This window comes from Melozone crissalis, unplaced genomic scaffold (assembly GCF_028551555.1).
Source record: "Melozone crissalis strain CALT ecotype California unplaced genomic scaffold, PUWL_Pcris_2 ptg000247l_1, whole genome shotgun sequence".
Lineage (NCBI taxonomy): Eukaryota > Metazoa > Chordata > Aves > Passeriformes > Passerellidae > Melozone > Melozone crissalis.
In genome coordinates this window covers 1,001,661-1,024,760 of record NW_026536006.1, presented here as the reverse complement: position 1 = coordinate 1,024,760, position 23,100 = coordinate 1,001,661, and the positions used below count along the sequence as shown (strand labels likewise).

The window sequence follows — 23,100 nt, the reverse complement described above, 5'->3', positions numbered from 1 at the left end:
CAAAGGCACTGGGACAGCACCCTCAGCCCCTTGCTGTGTTCCCTTAGGGCTCTAAAGGCACTGGGATAACACACCCAGGCCTGTGCTGAGTGCCCTTAGGGCCCCAAAGGCACCAGGACAGCAGACCCAGCCCCTTGCTGTGTGCTCTTAGGGCTCTAAAGGCACTGCAGAACCCACTCAGCCCTGTCCTGATTGCCCTTAGGGCTCCAAGGGCACAGCTGGCACACACAGCTGGCACACCCCCTGCTCCCTGCTGGTGATAGCTCTGGGCTCCAGCTGCCCCCAGGCTGGTCCCCAGCCCCAGGTGACTCTGGTGGCTGCCAATGCTCCTGCCCCAGGCACTGGGAGCCCTCAGAGCGTGGCTTTACCTTCAGGATCTGCACGTAGGGCAGGTTGTCAGGCCCGATCTTGCTGCCGTTCACCTCGATGTGCTTCAGCCACTGGATGTGGGGCTGGGGGTCGCTGTACACCTTGCACACAAACTCCACGTTGCTGCCCAGGGCCACTGTCTTGTTGGCAGGGAGCCCTGCCTGCAGGATGGGCCGGTGTGGGGAGCGCTCTGCGGGACCAGACATGTTTTATTTTATGAAAAATCACAGACAGATTTTATTTTAGTTTCTGAAAAATCCTTTTGGTAGGATCTTTTTCTCCTGATAAGCTGAGAGGCCTCAGGAACAAAATGTAAGCATTGGTTATCTGCTGCTGTGGAATGCAACAGGTTCATCTGTGATTGGTCTCATGTGGCTGTTTTTAACTAATGGCAAATCACAGTCAGCTGTGTCAGACTCTCTGAGAGTCACAAGATTTAATTATCATTCCATTTCATTCCTTGCAAGCCTTCTGATGAAATCCTTTCTTCTATTATTTTAGTATAGTTATAATATATCAATATAATATACTATACTATCATATACTATACTATACTATCATATACTATAATATAATATACTATAATACTATAATATACTATAATACTATAATATACTATAATACTATAATATACTACACTATCATATACTATAGTATACTATACTATACTATACTATACTATAACATAATGCAATATAATGCAATATAATGCAATATAATATACTATAATATACTATAATATAATATAATGTAATAGAATATAGTATAATACAATAATAATGTAATACAATATAATATTATAATAATGTAACGTAATGTAAATAGTATAATAATATATAATATAATAATTATATATATATATATACATATACATACATATATATATATATATATATATATATAACATAAAATAATAAATCAGCCTTCTGAAACATGGAGTCAAGATTCTCATCTCTTCCCTCATCCTGGGGCCCCTGTGAACACCACCACAATGGGACACCTTACAGTGGGGTTTGGGGTGCACCCTGCAGCCCCCCATGCCCAGGACCCCTGGCAGAGGCTGGCACCAATGCCCCCAACTCAGCATTAGTGTCCCCTCACCCAGGAGCCTCCTGCAGTGGGGTGACAGCATGCAGGATAGGGGACAGGTGAAACCCTTGTGGGACAGGGACATCAGCACCTCTTGGGCAGGGTGAGAGGTCAAACCAACCTACGGAGGGTCCTGGCTGCTCACAAAGGGGCTGCCACTGTGGTGAGTCAGCATTAACAAACTCCTTTGTTCCCCTCGCTGACTGTTCCCTTCAGTTTGCTCAGTGTAATCAAATTAAATCACATTTTTAATGGTTCATTTACTGGCATTTAGAGCAGCTCCACATGTGGAACTGCTCAGACCAGCCTTCCCAGCTGGGAATTATGGCTAATAAGGCCATTAGAAAAACTTTCTGTCCGGTCTATGAAATGATTTTCAGCACAATTAAAAACCCCCAGAACAGGGTGGGGTGAAGCTCTCGCTGCCCAGACTGGGGCAGGAGGCCATGGGGATGGTGAGGTAGCTCTTTCCATGGGATCAGAACCCACCCAAGCCTACAGGGGGGTGTTTGGGAGGGCTGAGGGTGTGGGGTGAGCCCCCAGCCCCTGCACTCACCCACAACATCCAGCTGGTACGTGTGGTTGATGCTGCCATACTTGTTCTCCACGATGCACGTGTAGTTGCCCTTATCAGATGGCACCACCGAGTCCATGATGATGCTCCAGGTGGCCTGGCGGACCTGGGGGGGACAGAGCCAGTTATGTGCAGCCTGCAGAACCCCAGGCCTGCTCGTGTTCAACCCCTGGCACGGGCAGGACATCAATCTCCCTTTGGGGTCACCTTTGTCCTTCCCTTCAGAGGGGCTGTGATTGCTGCCAGCTGTCCCAGGAGGGACAGGAGGCACAGAGCCAGCCCTGGCCACACAGAGCCAGCTGTGCTGAGCAGATGTTGTCCATGGGCTTGTAGGAACACCCTCCCTGGTGTGTGCAGGGAACAGAGCAGCTTTGTTCCTGCTGCAGGAGCTGCTTCCCTGGCTGGCCCTGGGGGTCAGACCCTGCTCCCCACGGCCAGTGGGGTCTGAGGAGGGCAGTGGGCAGCTGTAGCTGCACCCAGGGCACTCTGTGGGTGCTGCTGACCCAGTGATGTCCTTTGGGAGAGCCTCAGTGGCTCTGCTGGGCACTGCCAGGTCCCTCTGGCCATGGGGACTCTCCAAATTCCAGCTCTGTCACTGCCAGCTCCAGCTGTGGCTCCTCATGGCAAACTCTCCAAGAGCCCATCTGGAAACTGGGTTATTTCACAGCGCTGCATTTCCACAGTGCTGCACTGCCCAGGTCTCTCTGGCCACAGGGCTCTCCAAATTCCAGCCCTGTCACTGCCATCCCCAGCTGTGGCTCCTCATGGCAAACCCTCCCCGAGCCCAGCTGGAAACTGGGTTATTCCCACTGCTTATTTCAGCCCTGTTGGCACTGTGCTGTCACCAGCCACGTCCTGGCTGAGCCTGAGTCCCTGCAGGACACCCAGCCCAGAGCTGGCAGCTGTGATGGGGCCGCATTTCTGGCAGGAGCCCTGGCATGCAGGGCACGTCTGGAGCCGCTTGTGACACGTGGCACGTGGCCCAGGGGTGATGGTGGCTCAGGCTGCAGCTCCCAAAAACAGAGAGGTGGCAAAAAGGGGACAGTGCTGCCTTCTGGATGGGGAAAAGGAACTTGGGGATGCTGGTCTGGAGTTGTGAGAGGGGGAAAGCCAAGCTGCCATCCCAGCCAGGTGCCATCCTCAGCCTGGCTCTGCTCCTGCCCAGCTCAGGGAGCCCCTAAGATGGCCTGGAGCACAGACATGTTTTATGAAAAATCCTTTCCTTAAGATTTTTCCTCCTGAGAAGCTGGGAGGCCTCAGGAACAAAATGCAAACAATGGTTATCTGCTGCTGTGGAATGCAACAGGTGCATCTGTGATTGGTTTCATGGGGTTGTTTCTAATTAATGGCCAATCACAGTCAGTTGGCTTGGACTGTCTCAGTCAGTCAAAAATTTTATTATCATTCCTTTTCTATTCTTAGCTAGCCTTCTGATGAAATAATTTCTTCTATTCTTTTAGTATAATAATTAGTTAATAATAATTAGGTTTAATATAATAATAATATTATAATAATACAATAATGCAATAATATATACTATATGGTATATTATATAGTATATTATATATTATGTATAAATATGTATAATATACAATATTATATTATATTATATTATATTATATTATATTATATTATATTATAGTATAGTATAGTATATTATATATATTATATATAAAATTATATTTAATGATAACAAAATATATTATATTTATAGAATAATAGATAAATGTATATTATATATAAATATATATAATATATATATTTATATGATAATATATAAAAAGAGTATAATGATAATAATAATATTATAATAATGACATTTAATATAATATATATAATAAAATAATAAATCAACCCTTCTCAAACATGGAGGGAGTTCAGATCTCTCATTCCCCTGCCCCAGGAGCCCCCAGCCCTGCATTCCCCCCTCCCCAGCCATACCTTGTACCCCCCGATGCGATGGTCAGGTTTGAACTCTTTGCCGTTCTTCAGCCAGCGCAGGGTGGGGTTGGGGGTCCCGCTGGAGGGACATTTGAATTTCACTGTTTTGGCAGCAGGGACAGCGTGGAGCTTCTTCTCCATCTTCTCAGGATAGGTCCAGTAGGGAGCAATGGCCTCTGAGGAGCAGAGGGAGGGCTCAGCACGGCCAAACCCAGCAGCCTCCTGCTCCTGAGGCACCCAAGGATGCCCAGACAGGAATCAGGAGAGATGCCAGCAGGTAATGCCAGCTGAAGCAGGGAGGGGAATTCAATACATTGCAGATTTTTTAAATAGGCTAATTTTTTTTTAAATCCGTATCTTAATAGGTCTTACAATACCGGAATTATTTCTTTGCTTGCAGGTTTTTACATGGAAAAATATCTTAGCTTTTCACACTAATAAAGACATGGTTTTGTCCAAGCAATGAAATTGTGATTATTTCTTGTTTTGGAGCTCTGGGGCATCACCCAGAGACACAGGAGCCCTTTCCCTGTGGGCTGGATGCTCACCTAAAGCAGGGAGGGGAATTCAATACATTGCAAATTTTTTAAATAGGCTAATTTTTTTTTAAATCCATATCTTAATAGGTCTTACAATATAAGAATGATTTCTTTGTTTGCAAGTTTTTATGTAGAAAAAGATTTTAGCTTTTCAGACTAATAAAGGCTATTGGCTATTTCTTGTTTTGGAGCTCTGGGGCATCACCCAGAGACACAGGAGCCCTTTCCCTGTGAGCTGGATGCTCAGCTAAAGCAGGGAGGGGAATTCAATATGTTGCATATTTTTTAAATAGGCTCAATTTTTTAAATCCGTATCTTAATAGGTCTTACAATATCAGAATGATTTCTTTGCTTGCACATTTTGATGTGGGAAAATATTTTAGCTTTTCAGACTAATTTTGTCTAAGCAATGAAATTTTGGTTATTTCTTGTTTTGGAGCTCTGGGGCATCACCCAGACACACAGCAGCCCTTTCCCTGTGGGGTGGATGCTCAGCTGCACCAGCAGTGATCCCAATGTGACCCCAACCCAGCCCCGCTCTCCCCACCGTGCCCTTGACAATGCCAGGTGCCCAGGGCTGCTTTCCCCACCCCTGGGTGATGCCCATTTGTGCCCAGCCACGTACGGTTGGGTTTGGTGTTATCAGCCTCCTTCTCCTCCGACGAGGAATCATCTTCATCATCATCGTCCTCTGCAGAGGGCAGGGCGTCTGCAAGAGAGGGAACGGCCCTGATGAGTGCCTGGGTGTGTGAGGGGAGCTTTGGATAGAGCACAAAGGGTGGGTGGGTGGTGAGGGCTGTGCCCGGTGGCGCTGGTGCCCAACAGGGGCACAGGGATCCACAGAAATCCCACAGAAATCCCACAGAATCCCCAGCAGAGCCAGTGCCTGCAGCCATCCTGAAGAGATTTGCTGTCACAGGTGACTTTGCAGCTCCTCATTCCACATTTGGTGCCACCAACATCCACCAAGACCTGTGAGCACAGACACATCCCCACCTCGAGCATCCTCCCTCTCCAGCCTCACACTCCATCAACACCAGAGCAGAGCAGTCCCACCCAGTAAATGCCCCTTTTTGGGTGGTCCTGCAGCATCCAACCCTTCAGATAAAGGTGAGATGATTTCTGGCTGCTCCTCCTTGCCCTGCAGTGGCTCTGGGGTGACTCTGCAGCCCCCAACCCTGCAGATAAATATGAGATGATTTCTGATTTCTGACTGCTTCTCCGTACCCTGCAGTGGCTCTGCAGTCCCCAGTCCTTCAGATAAACATGAGATGATTTCTGGATGCTCCTCCCTGCCCTGCAGTGGCTCTGGGGCAGCCCTGCAGCCCCCTCAGATAAACATGAGATGATTTCTGGCTGGAAACTCTCCTGGGCACCCGCAAGGTGCAGGTCGGCCCTAAACTCACTGTGTGTGACCAGTGTGTGTGCAGGGACCTGCAGGGGTGTCCAGAAACGTGCAGAGGTGTGCAGAAATGTGCAGGGGCCTGCAGAATTGTGCAGAAATGTGCAGGGCCCTGCAGGGGTGTGTAGAACTGTGCAGAGGTGTGCAGAAATGTGCAGGAGACCTGCAGAGGAGTGCAGGGACCTGCAGAAGTGTGCAGAAGTGTACAGAAATGTACAGAAATGTGCAGGAACCTGTGGAAGAGTGCAGGGACCTGCAGGGGTGTGCAGAACTGTGCAGAACTGTGCAGAAGTGTACAGAAATGAGCAGGAACCTGCAGTGGAGTGCAGGGACCTGCAGGGGTGTGCACAAGTGTACACAAATGTGCAGAACTGTGCAGAGGTGTGCAGAAATGTGCAGGAACCTGCAGAAGAGTGCAGGGACCTGCAGGAATGCGCAGAAGTGTGCAGAACTGTGCAGGGACCTGCAGGGGTGTGCACAAGTGTGCAGAAATGTGCAGAACTGTGCAGAAATGTTCAGGAACCTGCAGAGGAACGCAGGGACCTGCAGGGGTGTGCAGAAGTGTGCACAAATGTACAGAAGTGTGCAGAAATGTGCAGGGACCTGCAGAGGAATGCAGGGACCTGCAGGGGTGTGCACAAGTGTGCAGAACTGTGCAGAGGTGTGCAGAAATGTGCAGGAACCTGCAGAGGAGTGCAGGGACCTGCAGGGATGTGCAGAACTGCGCAGAGGCTGCCTCCTCCTCGCTCCACAGCCCGGCCCCGTGGCTGCCCCGGCCCTGCTACGAACCTGAGACGTTGACGGAGAAGAAGGTGGTGTCGCTCCCCGAGGGGCTGTTGGTCATGCAGGCGTAGAGCCCCGAGTCCTCGGGCACCACGTCCCTGACCTCTACCTCGTCGCCGGTGATGCGCGTGCGGTTGTTCTCGGCCAGCTGCACGCCGTCCCTCACCCAGTTGATGCTCTGCACGTCGTCCCGCAGCCGGCAGCGCAGCTGGAGCAGCTCGCCGGGGTGGGCTGAGTACGACTCCACCTCCATTTTGGCTTTGGGCACAGCTGGAGGGGTCAGGGGAGAGGAGGGGAGAGAAAAAAAAAAAAAAGGAGAAAGGGATAGAGGCTGAAGGAAAACCATGCTGCTGCTGCTGCTGCTGCGGCCTGGTTAATGAGGCAACATGCACTGCTGGGATGCTTCCACTGCTGGGATATTCCAATTGCTGGGATGCTCCCACTGCTGGGACATTCCCACTGCAGGGACATTCTCATTGCTGGGATATTCCCACTGCAGGGATGCTCCCACTGCTGGGATGCAGATATTCCTGAGATATTCCCCTTGCTGGGATGCAGATATTCCTGAGATATTCCCACTGCAGGGATGCTCCCACTGCTGGGATGCAGATATTCCTGAGATATTCCCCTTGCTGGGATGCTCTCACTGCTGGGACACTCTCACTGCTGGGACGCTCCCACTGCTGGGATATTGCCACTGCTGGGATATTTCAACTGCAGGGACATTCCCACTGCTGGGATGCAGATATTCCTGAGATATTCCCACTGCTGGGATGCTCCCACTGCAGGGACATTCCCACTGCTGAAATGCAGATATTTTTGAGATATTCTCCCTGCTGGGACATTCCCACTGCTGGGACATTCTCATTACTGGGACGTTCCCACTGCTGGGACATTCCCATTGTTGGGATGCAGATATTCCTGAGATATTCCCATTGCTGGGACATTCCCATTGCTGGGACATTCCCACTGCTGGGATGCTCCCACTCCTGGGATGCAGATATTCCTGAGATATTCTCACTGCTGGGAGATTCCCATTGCTGTGATGCTCCCACTGCTGGGACATTCCCATTGCTGGGATGCAGATATTCCTGAGATATTCTCACTGCTGGGAGATTCCCATTGCTGTGATGCTCCCAGTGCTGGGATATTCCCATTGCTGGGAGATTCCCATTGCAGGGACATTCCCATTGCAGGGACATTCCCATTGCTGGGATATTCCCATTGCTGGGAGATTCCCATTGCAGGGACATTCCCATTGCAGGGACATTCCCACAGCTGGGACATTCCCTCTGGGGCACTGGGACCCCAGCACTCAGGGATGGATGGAGCCCATGGCAGCAGCAGAGCAGAGCAGAGGCCGAGAGCTCCCCAAGCAGCACCAAGGGCTCCCCTCTGCAGCAGGACCCAAAGCCCTCACCCTCCTCAGCCCTGATGGAGCCTGACAGGGCAGGGCATCCCCAGCAGGGGAGAAACAGGCAGCAGTGACACCCCAGTGCTGCTGCCTGGCAGGATCCGGCCTCAGAAGGATCCCAAACCCCTGCATGGCTCTGCCACCTCCTCGCAGGGCTCTCACCATCCCCAGCACCACAAGCAGGCAGCAAAGCAGGCCAGGGTCCCCCAGGGTCCCCATGGCACCAGGAGCGCCAGCCTGGTTAGAGCAGGGCACTGCAGGGGTGACAGCGCAGCAGAGCAGGCAGGGAGGGAGGGGACAGGGCAGCCCAGGCAGCTCTGGCCACGTGTGCCCATCCACAGCATCCAGGAGGGGAGCAGCACAAAGATCCTTTCTCTCCATCCTGTGTGACACCATGGCATCTCTCCCAGCCCTGAAATGTGCAGGGCTCTGTCCTCAAGTCCTGCCCTCCATGGTGGGTGGTGCACGAGCAGCTCTCCTGGCCCCAGGCTTGGGGAAGATGCTGCCTTCCAAATCACCTCTTCAAATTCCACAGCCCATGGAAGGGTCCAGGCTGCTCCAGCTCTGCAGAGGCTCCCTGTGATGATGATGAGGGTGGATTCAGTGTGATCATCATCCTAAACTGAGCTCTACAGGTTGGTGGGCACAACTCCAGAACCCAATTCTTCGGGAACCCGTTCACCTCTGCCTCCTCTTCCTCAACAATGTGTGTCTGGTTGTTTTGGATGCCATGGGATGCTGTGGGAGCTGCAGATGTTCCTCTCAGGGGCTGGAAAATCCCAATGCACACAGCAGAACCAGCCAGGTGATGCTCAAATTCCACTCCCCATGGAATGGTCCAGGCTGCTCCAGCTCTGCAGAGGCTCCCTGTGATGATGATGATGAGGGTGGATGCAGTGTGATCATCATCCTACACTGAGCTCTACAAGGTTGCTGGGCACAGCTCTTCAGGCACTCCTTCACCTCTGCCTCCTCTTCCTCAATAATGTGTGTCTGGTTGTTTTGGATGCCATGGGATGCTGTGGGAGCTGCAGATGTTCCTCTCAGGGGCTGGAAAATCCCAATGCACGCAGCAGAACCAGCCAGGAGATGTTCAAGCTTCACCCAGGATTTCTGAGTGCCCAGTGAACCAGAACACAAACACCTCTGCTCCCTGCTCTGCCCCCTGAGCAGCACAGAGCAGCTCAGCCCGGGCCAGAGCTGCAGAGTGGCACAGGGCTCGCTCCTCCCTGCTCCTCCCTGCTCCCAGCAGCCACTCTGAGCAGCCAAAAATGAAACCTTGGCTCTCCAGAGCTCTGCTTCACCGCACCGTGACCTGCACTTCACGTCCTGGCCGCTTCTCTTTGCCTTGGACTGATGAGAAGCTTCACGGGAAAAACATCCATGAGCGGCTCCAGAGCTTCTCCTCTTCCTTTTGCTCAGCACTTGAAGGAAAACAGTGGGATGGGGTGGAATTCCTTTGCTCAGTTGCTGTAATACCAATCCAGGGCTCCAGTTCATCCATCAGAGGTTACAAAACATTTTCATGTGGAAGGTGGGGAAGGGTCTTGCTTTGCAATCCTGTTTTTCCCTGATTTTTCCCCACAGGACAGGCACTTCTCACAGCTGATTTGTGTTCCAAGTGATCCATCACAGGCATCTCCAAAGGCTCCCAAAGCAGCAGTGACACCCCCTGAACCCCAGGGCTGGGTAACACCACATCCTCCTGCCCATCCCTCCTCACACAGAGCAACAAACAGCCATGAACACCCAGACCAGCCCGAGCCCAGTGCTGCAGCCACATCTGCTCTCATCTGCCCCTTCCCAGGCATCAGCAGCGTCCCTGTGGAACAGAACAGCCCTGCTGTGGTCGCTCCTCCCAGCCCTGAGCTCCACCTGCACCCCAAACTGCACCTGGGCAATGTGCAGAGGGGTCCTGGGCGTGGAGAAGGCCTTTGGAGGAGGGGAGATGTTGTGGTGTGTTTTTATTCTTTGTGATAGTTTTGTTTGCCTGTGTAATCCCTCTCCTTTGCTGAGATCATCCCCCAAATCCCCACCAAGTTTTGGGAGACCCCAGCCTGATGCCAGGGCTTGAGGAAGCAGCACTGCAGGTTCAGGAGGGTCCCTTGCAATGGCCACAGGTGCCTGGGTGTGCTGTGTGAGTGCCACTGCTCCTCCAGACCCCTCTGAAAGCTTCCAGACCCCTCCAGCCCCACTGGTTTGGATCAGCAGCATGGCTGGGGCACGGAGGTGGGAGGAGATGGAGGGAGAGGGGAGAGGAGGGCACAGTGGGTGTGCCTTTGGTCACCCATGGCATGAGAGGGGACACAGAGGGCACAGTGGAGCTGGCCCTTGGTCACTCACAGCACCAGAGGAGATGCAGGGACAGGGACATGGGGCAGGGACAGGGGACAGGGATATGGGGCAGGGACATGGGGCAAGAACAGGGTCATGGGACAGAGACAGGGATATGAAGCAGGGACATGGGGCAGCGACAGGGGGCATGGGACAGGGACATGGGGCAGAGACAGGGATATGAAGCAGGGACATGGGGCAGTGACAGGGGGCATGGGACAGGGACATGGGGCAGCCCTGGGACATGGAGCAGGGACAGGGACGCAGGGACAGGGACACAGGGCAGGGACAGGGAGCAAGGACAGGAACATGGGGCAGGGACAGGGAGCAAGGACAGGAACATGGGGCAGGGACAGGGACATGTACAGGGGACATGGGACAGCGACAGAGACACGGGACAGGGACACGGAGCAAGGATAGGGACATGGGGCAGCCCTGGGATATGGGGCAGGTACAGGAACATGATACAGGGACATGGGGCAGGGACAGGGATATGAAGCAGGGACATGGGGCAGCAACAGGGGGCATGGGGCAGGAACATGGGGCAGGGACACAGGGCAGGGACAGGGACATGGAGCAGGGACAGGGACGCAGGGACAGGGACACAGGGCAGGTACACAGGGCAGGGACAGGGAGCATGGGACAGGGACGTGAGGCAGCCCTGGGACACGGTGCAGTGACAGAGACACGGGGCAGGGACATGGGGCAGGTACAGGGACATGGGGCAGGGACACGAAGCAGGGACAGAGACACGGGGCAGGGACATGGGGCAGGGACAGGGACATGGGGCAGGGACATGGGGCAGCGACAGAGACACGGGGCAGGGACATGGGGCAGGGACAGGGACATGAAGCAGGGACACGGGGCAATAACAGGGTCATGGGGCAGCCCCACGTTCACAAGCTGCTCTCACCGTGCCCCCTCTCTCCGTGCTGCCCCCCAGGCTGGGCACACACCCCACAGCGCACCCTGCCAGCCCAGCCAGCCCCGGGCTGCGCTGGCCATGGGACGGTGACGGTGGTGGCAATAAAGGGGCCAACAAAGCGGCGCGGGGACAATGCGGGCGGGGGGCGCGGAGCAGCAGGCGCCGGTTGCCCTGGAGACCCCAGCGGGGCTTTCCAAAGGTATTTCCTGAAGAAAAAGCACACACATGCCCGGCAGCCCCACTAATCCCAACAGGAAGCGCTCACCGGGACCTGGGGATTGGCTTCTTTTTGATTTAAACAGCTCCGGGTCCCCCCAGCCCGGGGGCACGGCCCGAGGGGCAGCATCCCTGCCTTGTCACAGACATCTTCCATGAAAAATCCTTTCCTTAGCAATTTTCCTCCTGAGAAGCCTCAGGAGCAAAATGTAAACATTGATTATCTGCTGCTGTGGAACGCAACAGGTAGATCTGGGATTGGTCTCATAGAATTATTTCTAATTAATGGCCAATCACAGTCAGCTGGTTCAGACTCTCTGTCCGAGACACAAGCCTTTGTTATCATTCTTTCTCTTTCTATTCTTAGCCGGCCTTCTGATGAAATCCTTTCTTCTATTCTTTTAGTATAGTTTTAATGTAATATATATCATAAAATAATAAATCAAGCCTTCTGAAACATGGAGTCAGATCCTCATCTCTTCCCTCATCCTCAGACCCCTGTGAACATGCTCACATATCCTTTTCTTTTAATATAATATAATATATATAATAAAATAATAAATTAAGCCTTCTGAAACATGGAGTCAGACCTTCGTCTCTTCCCTCATCCCCAGGCCCCTGTGAACACGGTCCCACTGCGAATCCCTGGATCCAGGGCAAGGCTGCAGCAGGGAGATGCCACCAGATGGGCAGCACGAGGCACACGTGGCTCTCAGGGCACCCCCAGCCCCTCCTGTCCACATCCCCGGCTGCTCTCTCCAGGGAGAGGGGATTTATGTCCTGCTCCAGGCCCTGCCTGCACCGCAAATGAAGCAGCACTTAATTAACAGGCGCCTTGGGAGCTTGCAGAGCTGTCAGGACAAACCCACCCCTTTCCCCCCTTTCCCTGCCCTGGAGGCAGCAGCTTGGGGCACAGACACCTCTCCGTCATCACCCCTGGGCATGGCACACATGGGGGGCACAAGAGAACCCCCCCCCCCCAAATCGCAGTTTTGGGCTGGATTTGCCTGGTCCTGTCTCAATGCTGGAACTGAGCGCCCATTCCTGTGCCCACCTCCCTCCTGCACAGCCCCAGGCGGGGGCTTCACACTCAGGGACCCCCCCTGCTCCCCACAACCCAGGCTCTGGGTCTTTCCCAAAGACTCTAATGTATTTTTTTTGCTCCTCAATTAAGGGCTGGAGTGACAGCATCCGAGTGGAAAGGCGGGAGGAGGGAACGATGCAGGCTGGGAGGGGACGGCGTGTGATGCCCTGGAGGGCACAGCAGTGATGCCCTGGAGGGAACAGCCCTGGCAAACAGGACTGGGCAGCTGCAGCAGTGGGGTCTGGGGGTGCTGCTGGGCCCCCCGAGCTCCAGGAACAGCCCTGGGCTGCTGCCATCAACAGCAGAAGGGCAGGAGGCTGCAGGCTTGGCAGGGAATGCCTGGGCTGCTCCTGGGGCTCCAAATGGGATCCCCTGGGCTCTGGGTGGGAGACACCTGGAGCTGCAAGAACAAGGAGAGGGTGGGCAGCAGGGAAATGGGGAGGGGGACAGAGGGTCAGCAGTGCCCTGGGGAGCAGAGGGGACAACCCAAAGACCCTCGTGGGCTGAGCCTGACCCAACTGTTGGCTTCTACAGGGTGCAAAGCAAGACCCCCTGGAGGAGCTGGGGACAACAAAGCCCCGGGAGCCAGAGCCCCTGCTGGTCCCACAGATGGCCATGGGGGGGTTAAGCCTGCGGCCAGCTGGGCAGCCAGAGCCCTGGGAAATGGGGCAGCCCTCAGCCCCTGCCCCACGGGGAGGGGGCTGCAGCCCAATCCCCTGTGCTTTGGAGTGCAAACACACCCCTATAGGGGAGGGTTTGGGGTGCTCTGTGACCCAAGGCAGGACCCCCTGCCCCAGCACAATCTGCTGCACCCCCTATGAGGAGATGCCCGAGCAGCAGCTGGGACAATGGCAGACAAGGAGAGAGGAGGGAAAAAAACCCTTGGCAATTTTCTGCAGGTTTCTATTTAACCTGGAGACAAAGAGTGGCTTTGTGCGAGGGAGGGACGGAGGCTGCGCATGGAAATTTCTTGGCTTTTCCCCTTCACCGGGGTTTTTTTCACCACTCCAAATTTAGGTAACTATAAAAACGCACTAAATGGCCGTTAATGTTTTATTTGCTGCAGGTTTTTTGGTGCTGGGAGCTCCCAAAGTCCCTCTCACAGCACGGGGAAGGGTGGGCAGAGCTGAGCCCCCCTCCACGTGAGGCACAGGGCTGGCCGGCCGCGGGGGATTACTCCTCCCTGAGAAGGGAGCTTAGCTGCCTCAGAACCAGGAGTAAACTGAAACCCCATAAACATGCAGAACAAAGTCCTGGAAAGCTGCTGCCTCCAGCACCGAGCAGGGCCATGGGGGATGCTCCTGAGCGCCACGGGGAAGGACAGACACCTTGTCCCCCAGCATCCACACCCCTAGGGACCCCAAAACCCCTGAGGTGGGGTCAGAGCCTGCCCCTGAGGGATGCTGGTGGCTGCAGGTCCTGGCTGCAGGTCCTGGCCCAGCGCTGGCTCTTCCCATCCCACACGTCCTGCTGGGAACATTCTGTTCCCACCAGCCGGCTCCCGAGCCAAGGGACGGATCCTGCCCCAGCCGGGCTCCTGCTGTGGCACTAATTGGGCTGCCCTGGTGAGAACCGTGTCGGGAAATGTTTCCAGAGGTTATTGTTAGCCCTGGCATGAGGCTGGCAAGGAACCAGCTCCCTCCTCTCCAGCCTCTCCTCCTCCTCCTCCGCTGCCACCGCCAAACCCTCCAGGGCTCCTCACGCACCCCTGTGCTTCAGCAACCTGAACACCCCAACACTGTTCTCAGTGGGGCTGCAGGTGGTGCTCTGCTGGCAGCACAGAGCCATCCTCACCCCAAACACTGCCAGGAAACCTCTTCCAGGAAGAGCAATCTCCCGAGAAAAACATGTTTACCACTGTCAACCGCATTGTTTACAGATGCGGGGAGCAGGCACGCCAGTGGAAAAATCTCAGCAATGGAGCCTGGCAGTGGAGCTCTGCCCGGGCTCCTCTCTGGAGCTGCAGCTCCCCAGGGACCATGCACAGCTCTGGGGTGTCACCTCGCAGGGTGTGACCTGGCACCAGGTCCAGTCAGAAGTACCAACCCTGGCATCACCCAGCATCTCCCATGGGGCTGGGGCAGCTGCAGAGGGGGCACTTGCTGGCTGCCAGCTCCCACCCTGAGCCCTGAGGGGACCCCGGGGCACCTCACAGCGCTGTCCCCATGCTGGCCACACCGGCAATCTGCCTCCCAGGGCTCTGCTGGGGGGAAGGGGGAAGGGGGAGCGAGTCTTAAAAAGCAGAGCAGTGCCCACAGAGCAGACATTCTTGGGTAATTAGAACCAAAAGGAGCGAGTCGAGGTCCCGCTGCCGGCTCTGGTTATTCTCTGCCTCGCCGCGGCTCCGAGGCGCCGGAGCGGGGCTCTCTGCCAGGGCTGCCTCTGCCCAGGGCCAGGGGACCCCCTTGGCACTTCCCTGAGCCTTGGGGTGCCCCACACTCTGCTGGAACAGAGATTTGGACTGCACAAATCAGCCAGCCCCAGCTTTGAGCCCCCACTTTGGGCATTTCCAGCTGCGAGCTACACCAGAGGGTTTCTGTGGGGTGCATTCATCCCTAGCAGTGCCAGCTGGCAAAAGCTGAACCCAAGGTTCTGCCCAAGGACAGGGGAACCCCTTGGCCCATTCCTGAGCCTTGGGGTGCCCCACACTCTGCTGGAGCAGAGATCTGGGCTGCACAAATCAGCTTTGAGCCCCCACCTTGGGCATTTCCAGCTGGGAGCAACAGCGGAGGGTTTCTGTGGGGTGCATTCATCCCTAGCAGTGCCAGCTGGCAAAAGCTGAACCCAAGGTTCTGCCCAAGGACAGGGGACCCACTTGGCCCATCCCTGAGCTTTGGGGTGCCCCACATTCTGCTGGAGCAGAGATTTGGACTGCACAAACCAGCCAGCCCCAGCTTTGAGCCCCACTTCGGGCATTTCCAGCTGGGAGAAACATCGGAGCATCCCGAGGGTTTCTGCGGGGTGCATTCATCCCTAGCATTGCCAGCTGGAAAAAGCTGAACCAGCACCTTGCACCCAAACCTTCACCCCCAGTAGTGAGCCCAGGGTCACCCCAGTGTGGCCAAGAGGGTGGGAGCAGCCTCACACACACCCCGGGTCACAGACTGTCACAGGGAGTGACCCAGCAGGGGACACAGCCCCCAGGGCTCTGCACCCTCCTCCAAACCAACAGGTCAGGGTTTGCCACAATTTTCTCCAGGTTTAAAATGTCCCCAGGCACTGCTGTGCCCACACAAACCACTCTGGGGACAACACACGCCATGTCCCCAGAGGCACCAGCTCCCAGGTGACACCACCGTGGCACTGGGGACATGCTGGTGGCCCCACAGCTGGACAGCTGCAGAGAAAAGCAGCTTGTGTGACCCACGAGGAACACAAAGGAAGGAATGGGGGCACCAGGCCATGCTCTTACCTTGCTCGGGCAGGGTGGGGGCCGGCCGGGCAGCGGAGAGCGCGGCTGCGACCAGCACAGCCCAAAGGATCAGGCACCGCCAGGTCCACATCCCACTGCTGCAGCTACTGCTCGGCGACTGGGCTCTGCAACCGCCCCTCCATGGGGGCCCTGGGGGGAGCAGGGGGGTCTCCGCAGGGCTGGCAGCCCCTACAAGCTGGGAAGGAGGAAAGCAGAGTCAGGCAGGGCCAGCTCCCCCACATCCCACCATGCAGCGCTTGTGATGTTCCTCCCGCATCCAGCGCAGACAGCAGGATGTCTCTGCACCAAGGGACATCCTGGATCAAGGGACATCCCCAGATTGCAGTGGCAGGTCCCCACAGACCCCTCAGCAGCCTGACAGGAGCTGGCACTGACTGGCAGGGTTATGTCTCCCCGTGTAAAAGCGCTGATGTGTCAAGAGCGAAACCGCTGGCGAAGCAGAACCGAGCGCAGCAAGATTTCCCAGAATGGTGAGAGAAACATTAACGACGCTGAAAGAAAGGGAGATTCCTGCTCTCCTCCTCCTGCACTTTGTCAGGTGTTGCTGAGCCATGGCTTCACTGAGGGAAATCCCTTACCCAGAGCAAAATCTCATGCTGTCTGTGCTGCGCCACCCCTAGCAGAGCAGCTCTCACTGCAAACTCCAGCCCCTGCCATTCCCTATAGGATCCATAGGGCACACAGCAGCCACCCCCTTGGAGAGGCCTTCCTGGAGCCACAGGGCCAGCCAGCTGCAGCCCATCTCCTTCCACCAACAGCTGTTTTTGAAGTGGCTCTGTGGGGAGAAATCCCCCGGCATCCAGGGCCAACTCTGCAACTCGCTCTCGTCCCTGCCAGCTCTCACGCTCAGGTCCCCATCCCTTTCCAGGCCAGCTCCAGAGCTGGGTTCTGGCACAGCTGGGAGGCTCAGGGCGCTGTGGGGGCGTGCCCTCCATGGCCCTCATCCCTCCTTCCCTCTGACCATCCCTCCCTCTCCCCATGCCAGCAGCATGGAGCTCGTCCAAGACACGTTCCAGGGGACGCCGGAGCCCGAACCCGGCCGCCCCCGGCCAACTGCTCCGAGCCTGGCGGACGGGATGGGAAGGAGCCCCTGTGCTCCACCCCCGCGCCACATCTGCACCTCGGCAGCAGCCTGGGATGAGGTCCCGAGGCTGGCCATGGCTGATGGTCCCGCTGGGCTCTGCGAGGAGATCCTGCCCAGCCATTGCTCAATGTGCACGGCCCCGGCCAGGGCGCCGCTGCCAGCGGCGGCGTTCTGTCTCTCTGGGACAATTACAAGGACAGGACAGGATACCATGCCACAAACCCTTCCCCATGGCACCTCCTGGGGCACAGCTGTGCCTCCGGGCCCCTCAGCCCCTGCTGAGCATCCCAAGCTCACCCGTGCTGCCGTGTGCTGCGCCGTCCCCGACCTGCCGCGGGAACAGGCGTCAGGCTGAAGTACACACTGCTAAAAACAGTGAGTAATAATCATAGTGAGTAATAAACTGCTACTCATCCTCCCCACGCACTCACTCCATGGAGCTCTACCTCTCCTGCTCCAGTGTGAGACCCTGCGCTCCCTGAGCCTGGCTTTTCCTCAAGGATGGGCTGAGCAGCCACGACCCCCAAAGATCCTCCAAAAAGCCTCTGCACCCAAAGGAAACCCAGCTGGGGTGTAGCTGTGGGGTTCCAGCTGCCTCCTTCATGCCCAACAGCTCTGGCTGGCACAGGAGTATTTGGGACCCAAATAATTGACACAAGGAGCCGGGCAGGGAAAAGGGCACCCAGCAAACACCGGCCTTATCTCCAACACCAGCGCTCCCAGGCACTGGGTAGTGCTTGGAAATAGTTATTGAATGTTCAAGATTTATCAGGGTTTGGAAAGGGGAGGCGGAATTCTTTGAGGGAGGAGGTGGGGGGGGGGAAAAAAAAAAAAGCAAAAAAGCCTTTGGTATTTCTGGAAATTATTTTCTGTCTCTCGGTGGCTTTGTTTATGGGCAGCACATGCTCCCCGGAACATGCCCTAATGCGGAGCGTCTGCGTGGGCCTCCCGAGCCGGCCCCGCGCCGAGGGGAGGGATGGAGGGATGGAGGAGAGCCCAGTGCCTCCAGTTCCTGACAAATGAGTCAGTGCTGGCTCGCGCACAGCAGAGCCCTTCTCCAGATACACCTCGGAGCGGAGCGGGCGCCTTCCAGCTGATTCAGGGGCTTGACAGCGGGATATTTCCATGGCGTAGGGACGGCTCGGCAGCACGGAGCTGTCCCGTGGCTCAGAGGGTCACTGCAGGGAGGGAGGAACAGAGGGAAGGGCGCCAGCACCCAGCAAGAGCACACAGAGATGGTCGGCTTCCCAGGGCAGCGAGGGAGGGAGCAGCAGCCACGGCTTTGCTGGAGGGCAGCAGGACTGGGATTGCTCCTTCTGGACAGGTTCAGCAGCACCCGAGGGAATCTCAGTGCTCAGAGAGGCAGCACAGACCTTCTCCTCCTTCCCAAGGGAAAAGGGAACACTGGGGAACCCCAAGACACCTGCCCTTCATGACTCCTTGGTGTCCCAAGGAAGTGGGGAGAGCACTCCTACCTGTGCAAACACCAGCATGGCTCTTTTCCGTGTTTATCCAGCTTTTATATAAATCCCAACAGGAAACCATTTGCTCTGGAGGATGGCAGCTCGGGCAGGGTGGGTCTCTGGGCACCATCCCCTCTCCCTGTGGCCCCAGCACTCTGCAATTTACTGCTCCGGGGTGGATTCAAACAACTAAAAACAGAAGCAGCTAGAGAGGAGCCAGGGCTAAGTGCCCCTCGGAGACCTGCCTCCAAAACTGCAATTACCACCAGCCATTACACCCACGGAGCTATTTCAGAGTGGTGATGGACTGCCCTGTGCCCGTCCCCGCACCCTCCACGCTCCCTGTGTGCCAGGATAGATGTTCTCACACTGCCTCTGCACTCCAGTGTGTCCCTGAGGAGTCTTGTGCAACCTGTCCCCCCCTGTCCTCGGGGGGCTGCACTTTCACTCCTCGCATCTCCCACAGCCCTGAGTCACAGGGCTGAGCTGTCCCAGGGACGAGGCACGGACTGGACTTTCCCACTTGCACAGCAGATTTGCACCCCGTGGCTCTGAGCTGAGTGGGGAAGCCCCTTGCTGTCCTGTCCATCTCTGGAATGCATCTGAGGTGCCAAACACAGGAGCAGGGTGAACAGCCAGGCTTGGAGCCCTGCAATGCTGTGACATCTGCAAGGGAGCCCTGATCTGATCCCTGAGACTTTGCCATGGGCTCGCTGGGGCTGGGGGCTCTGCTTCCTCTCCTCTGCCTCCCTGCTGGCCTGAGGCATTCACCACAAATGCCTTGGCACCCGTGGGTAGCACAGCAGGCAGGGAAAGCACAGGGACGGGCCAAATGCAACGGGGAGAAGAGTCAGAGCTCAGCTCCTGGGTCTGCACAGCATCAGGAGCCCGAGGTGGCACACTGTGCCCAAGCGGGCACGGTCCCTGTCCCTCAGGAGGGGAGGTGCTGACTGCCAGCAGACCACCCTGCCTGGCACGGACGCCCCTCAGCTCCAAAGCACATGAAAAGAGGCTCCTTTTCCTCTGAGGCACAACAAAAGCTGCCCAAATCCAGCTGCCCTTGGGGAAGGAGGACACGCCAAAGGCACAATCTGTGGGTGGCAGGAGTGAAACCTTTCCCTTGCCCATTGCTCCGTGCCCCCAACCTGTGGCTCAGGTCAAGAACCAAGTGTTTGCTGAAATAAAAAGCAAACACAACTGCACATGGAACTGTAGGGGAAAACTGTAATGCTTAAAGCAGACACATGCTTGGAAAAATAAATATCCAACTGTGCAGCATAAAGAGCATGTTAACCCTTCCCAGCTGGCCGCCAGGACTTCAGGGCTACCAGGGGCACCTCCAGCACCGAGCTGTGGGCTGGAATGCAGTGGTGGGAGAGCCTGGGACGTGGGGCAGGAAGGACAGGGAAAGGCCCAGCCTCACCCACAGATCTCCATAAAACCATCGCAGTTCTAGAAGCATCCTCACGCTCAGGGGTCCCTCCCCACCCAAAGAGTTGAGTTTCACATCTACAGAACAACCACTGGTACCCAAAAATCTGTACTGGGATGGTCACCCTGGCTGCTTTGGGAGGAGACTGGACAAGGAGAGGGACACTGGGACACGATCACAGCCTGCCATCCCAGGCAGGGACACACACCCATTACCCAGCCTGGGAGGGAGCAGGATGGGGTCTTCACTACAGTGCACTCCTCCAAGGAAAGCCATGGGGAGGGGAAGGACACGGATTTGCCGTCATGCCCAAAGAGGCAGAAAGATGGATTTTCAGGATGCAAGGAAAGCCATCAGGAGGGGAAGGACACACATTTGCCGTCATGCCCAAAGGGCCAGAAAGTTGGATTTTCAGGACGGGATGAGCATCTGCAAGTAGCCCCTTCCAGCAGCCAGGACTTGGGGGGGCTCCACCTGGGGCTGGAGACAAAAAGGCTCCCGGCTCAGGTTATGTTTTTGGGTGGGTAAATAAAGAGGGAGCTGCAGCTCAGCTCTGGCAGTGGTGAGGCCAGGGAAGGCACCTCGTGTGTGCAACAGCCCAGACTCGGCTCCCGCCGGCCGCCTTCACTCGTGCCTGCACCCTGCCGGGGCAGGGGCGATTTATTTTAATCCTCTCGCAGCAACACAAGGAAAAGGCAGCAGTGCATGCCAGCCAGCACAGGGATTAAGGGAGGAAGTGCTCCTGAGTGGGGAAGATGGCTGCTAGCCAGAGCAGGGGGCTGCAGGGCCCACGCTCCTGCGACGGGGGGGCTCTGCCTGTGCTGGCATCCAGCATCCATCCATCCTGGCACGGGGAGGGGGGCTCTGCCTGTGCTGGCATCCAGCATCCATCCATCCTGGCACGGGGAGGGGGGCTCTGCCTGTGCTGGCATCCAGCATCCATCCTGGCACGGGGGGGCTCTGCCTGTGCTGGCATCCAGCATCCATCCATCCTGGCACCCAAACCACCGCCTCCACCTGCCCTGGGCTCACTGAACCGCTTGGGTTCAAACACTGCCGGGCACGGAGCAGCCCCGGCCCGCCCGATCCGGGACACAGGGCAGCAAGCCGGGCACAGAGGGAACGGCGTTCGGCATCACCTGAGCGCGGACACGCTCGGCTCCGTCCGCACACGAGGCCGTGTCTGCCGGCCCCAGAACCCGCAAAAACCACAACCAAACCGCTCTGCAGCCGACTCCCCCCCGGTGCCCAGGGCCACCGCAGGTGTCGCCTCCCCGCACTCCCGTGGGCGGACGAGCGGTCCCCGGAGCCGCCGCATCCCCGCGCTGTGCCGGGCTCCGGGAGCCCCACCGGCGTGCACACACAAAGGGAAGCACCAGCCCCGGGACGGCGTTATCCCAGCGCCTCCATTCCCGCTGCCCGCCCCGGCATCCCAAAACTAAACCACAACCAAATCCAGCTCCTTCTTCTCCATTTTTTTTTTCCCCTAGAAGCCGCAAGGCTCCCGCTCAGGTACTTTTCGGGAAGAAGGGGCCAGGCAGCGGCTCGGAAAACGCCCCCCGATTCCCGCCAGGCTGCCCCGCGGCCGGGAGGGGTTTGGGGGCCGGGACGGCGGGGGCGGTTCCAGTCCCGGTTCTGCCGATGGACGGGGTCGGACCCGCCGCCTTCCCAAAGCGCTGCCCGCCCGGGAACGGTCCCGGGGCCCCGCAAACCCCCCGATCCCTCAATGCGGAGCCCCCCCCGTCGAGCCGCCCCGCCGGGACAACGAGGCGCACCTGGGGGGGGAATTCGGTCCCGTCCCCCGCCCGAGCCCCCCGGGCACAAAGCGACGCCCGCCGTGCCGGTGCCGCCCCCCGCGGCCGTTACTCACCGGAGCCCCGGCGCGGAGCCGCCGCTCCCGGGAACAATGGAGGGGAGGGAGCCCCGGCCGGGGCGAGAGGCGCAGCCCCGCCGCCGCCGCGCTCACAGCGGCCGCCCCATGGCAGCCCCGGTGCGGCCGGGCCGGCGGAGGCGGCGGGAGGCGCTCCCGGAGCCGCTGCCGGACGCGCTCCCGAAGGCGCGGCCGCCCCGACGCCGCCGCTGCCGCTGCCCGCCCGCCGCGTCCCGCCGAGCGCCCGCCGCCGCCGAACTAAGGCGCTCCCGCACCGCCCCGCCGGCCGCCGCGGCTCCTCCTCCGCCTTCCTCCTCCTCCTCAGCGGCCTGATGGGGCTTGTAGTCACAGCCGGAGCGCCCCCCCAGCTGCAGACCCCGGGGCCATTCCGGACGTGCCCCGGGGTTCTGCGCCCCGAAGGCAGCGCAGGATGCTGGCCGTGATGCTCTCCTCTCCTCTGCACCTTTTCCCCGTGGCTCTAGCTGGCCCAAGGGGAGGGTCAGGCCCCGTGGGTGCAGTTTGGGGTGGGGGGCGCTGCCTGCACCCCCGTTATCCTGTGCAATACCCGATCTGCAGGCAGCAGGGTGGGCAGAGCTCTGGGCAGCCTGGAGCCCCCCAGCCAGCCCCTCTGGAGAGCAAGGCCCAGGGTGGATGTTTAGAGTCCCAAATCAGCCCCGAATCCTCCCAGGAGCCCTTTTACACAGGGAAACATAACCCTGCCAGTCAGTGCCAGCTGCTGAGGGGTTTGTGGAGAGCTGGTACTGCAGTCCCTGCCCTTCCCAGCTGCTTTCACTGAGGTTTGGAGCACGAACGTGGCAGCTCGAGCACAGAGCTCCCCAAAAGTCTCAACAGGCACTTTTGGCTTAGCCCCAGCTGGGGCCACACTCAGCCCCCAAGCCAAAAGGCAGAGTGGGATATTGTCACACCAGCGAGCCCAGCCTGACTTCTGCACTCCCCAGCATGGAAGGGCAGCTCACAAAGCCCCAGTTTGGGCACTCAGAGGAGCTCCCCAAAGCTGGACTGGTTCAGGGTGATGCAGGGCACTCAGATGAGCTCCCCCAAAGCTGAGGGTGGCTCAGGGTGATGCAGGGCACTCAGATGAGCTCCCCAAAGCTGAGGGTGGCTCAGGTTGGTGCAGGGCACTCAGA

General features: G+C 57.1%; 2 protein-coding genes across 6 annotated transcripts in view; one reads left to right on the top strand and one right to left on the bottom strand.

Annotated features, from left to right (window-relative positions):
• FGFR1 (fibroblast growth factor receptor 1) overlaps window positions 1-22,050 on the bottom strand; it is a 35,176-nt gene extending 13,126 nt beyond the window's left edge. For 2 of the 5 annotated variants that reach the window (XM_054294398.1, XM_054294399.1), the window contains exons 1-7: window positions 21,953-22,049; window positions 16,083-16,278; window positions 6,704-6,967; window positions 5,138-5,221; window positions 3,974-4,149; window positions 2,015-2,138; window positions 369-559 (exon numbers count right to left, since the gene is read on the bottom strand). In XM_054294398.1, the coding sequence (XP_054150373.1) occupies window positions 369-559; window positions 2,015-2,138; window positions 3,974-4,149; window positions 5,138-5,221; window positions 6,704-6,967; window positions 16,083-16,173 (930 nt within the window). In that variant the 5' untranslated portion in view covers window positions 16,174-16,278; window positions 21,953-22,049. Of the gene's footprint in view, window positions 1-368; window positions 560-2,014; window positions 2,139-3,973; window positions 4,150-5,137; window positions 5,222-6,703; window positions 6,968-16,082; window positions 16,279-21,952 lie in introns of all 5 variants that reach the window. The other 3 variants (XM_054294400.1, XM_054294401.1, XM_054294402.1) reach the window with 2 other exon arrangements.
• Window positions 1-23,100, top strand: part of ASH2L (ASH2 like, histone lysine methyltransferase complex subunit) — a 168,496-nt gene that overhangs the window by 120,539 nt on the left and 24,857 nt on the right. The gene's annotated exons all lie outside the window — the stretch shown is intronic.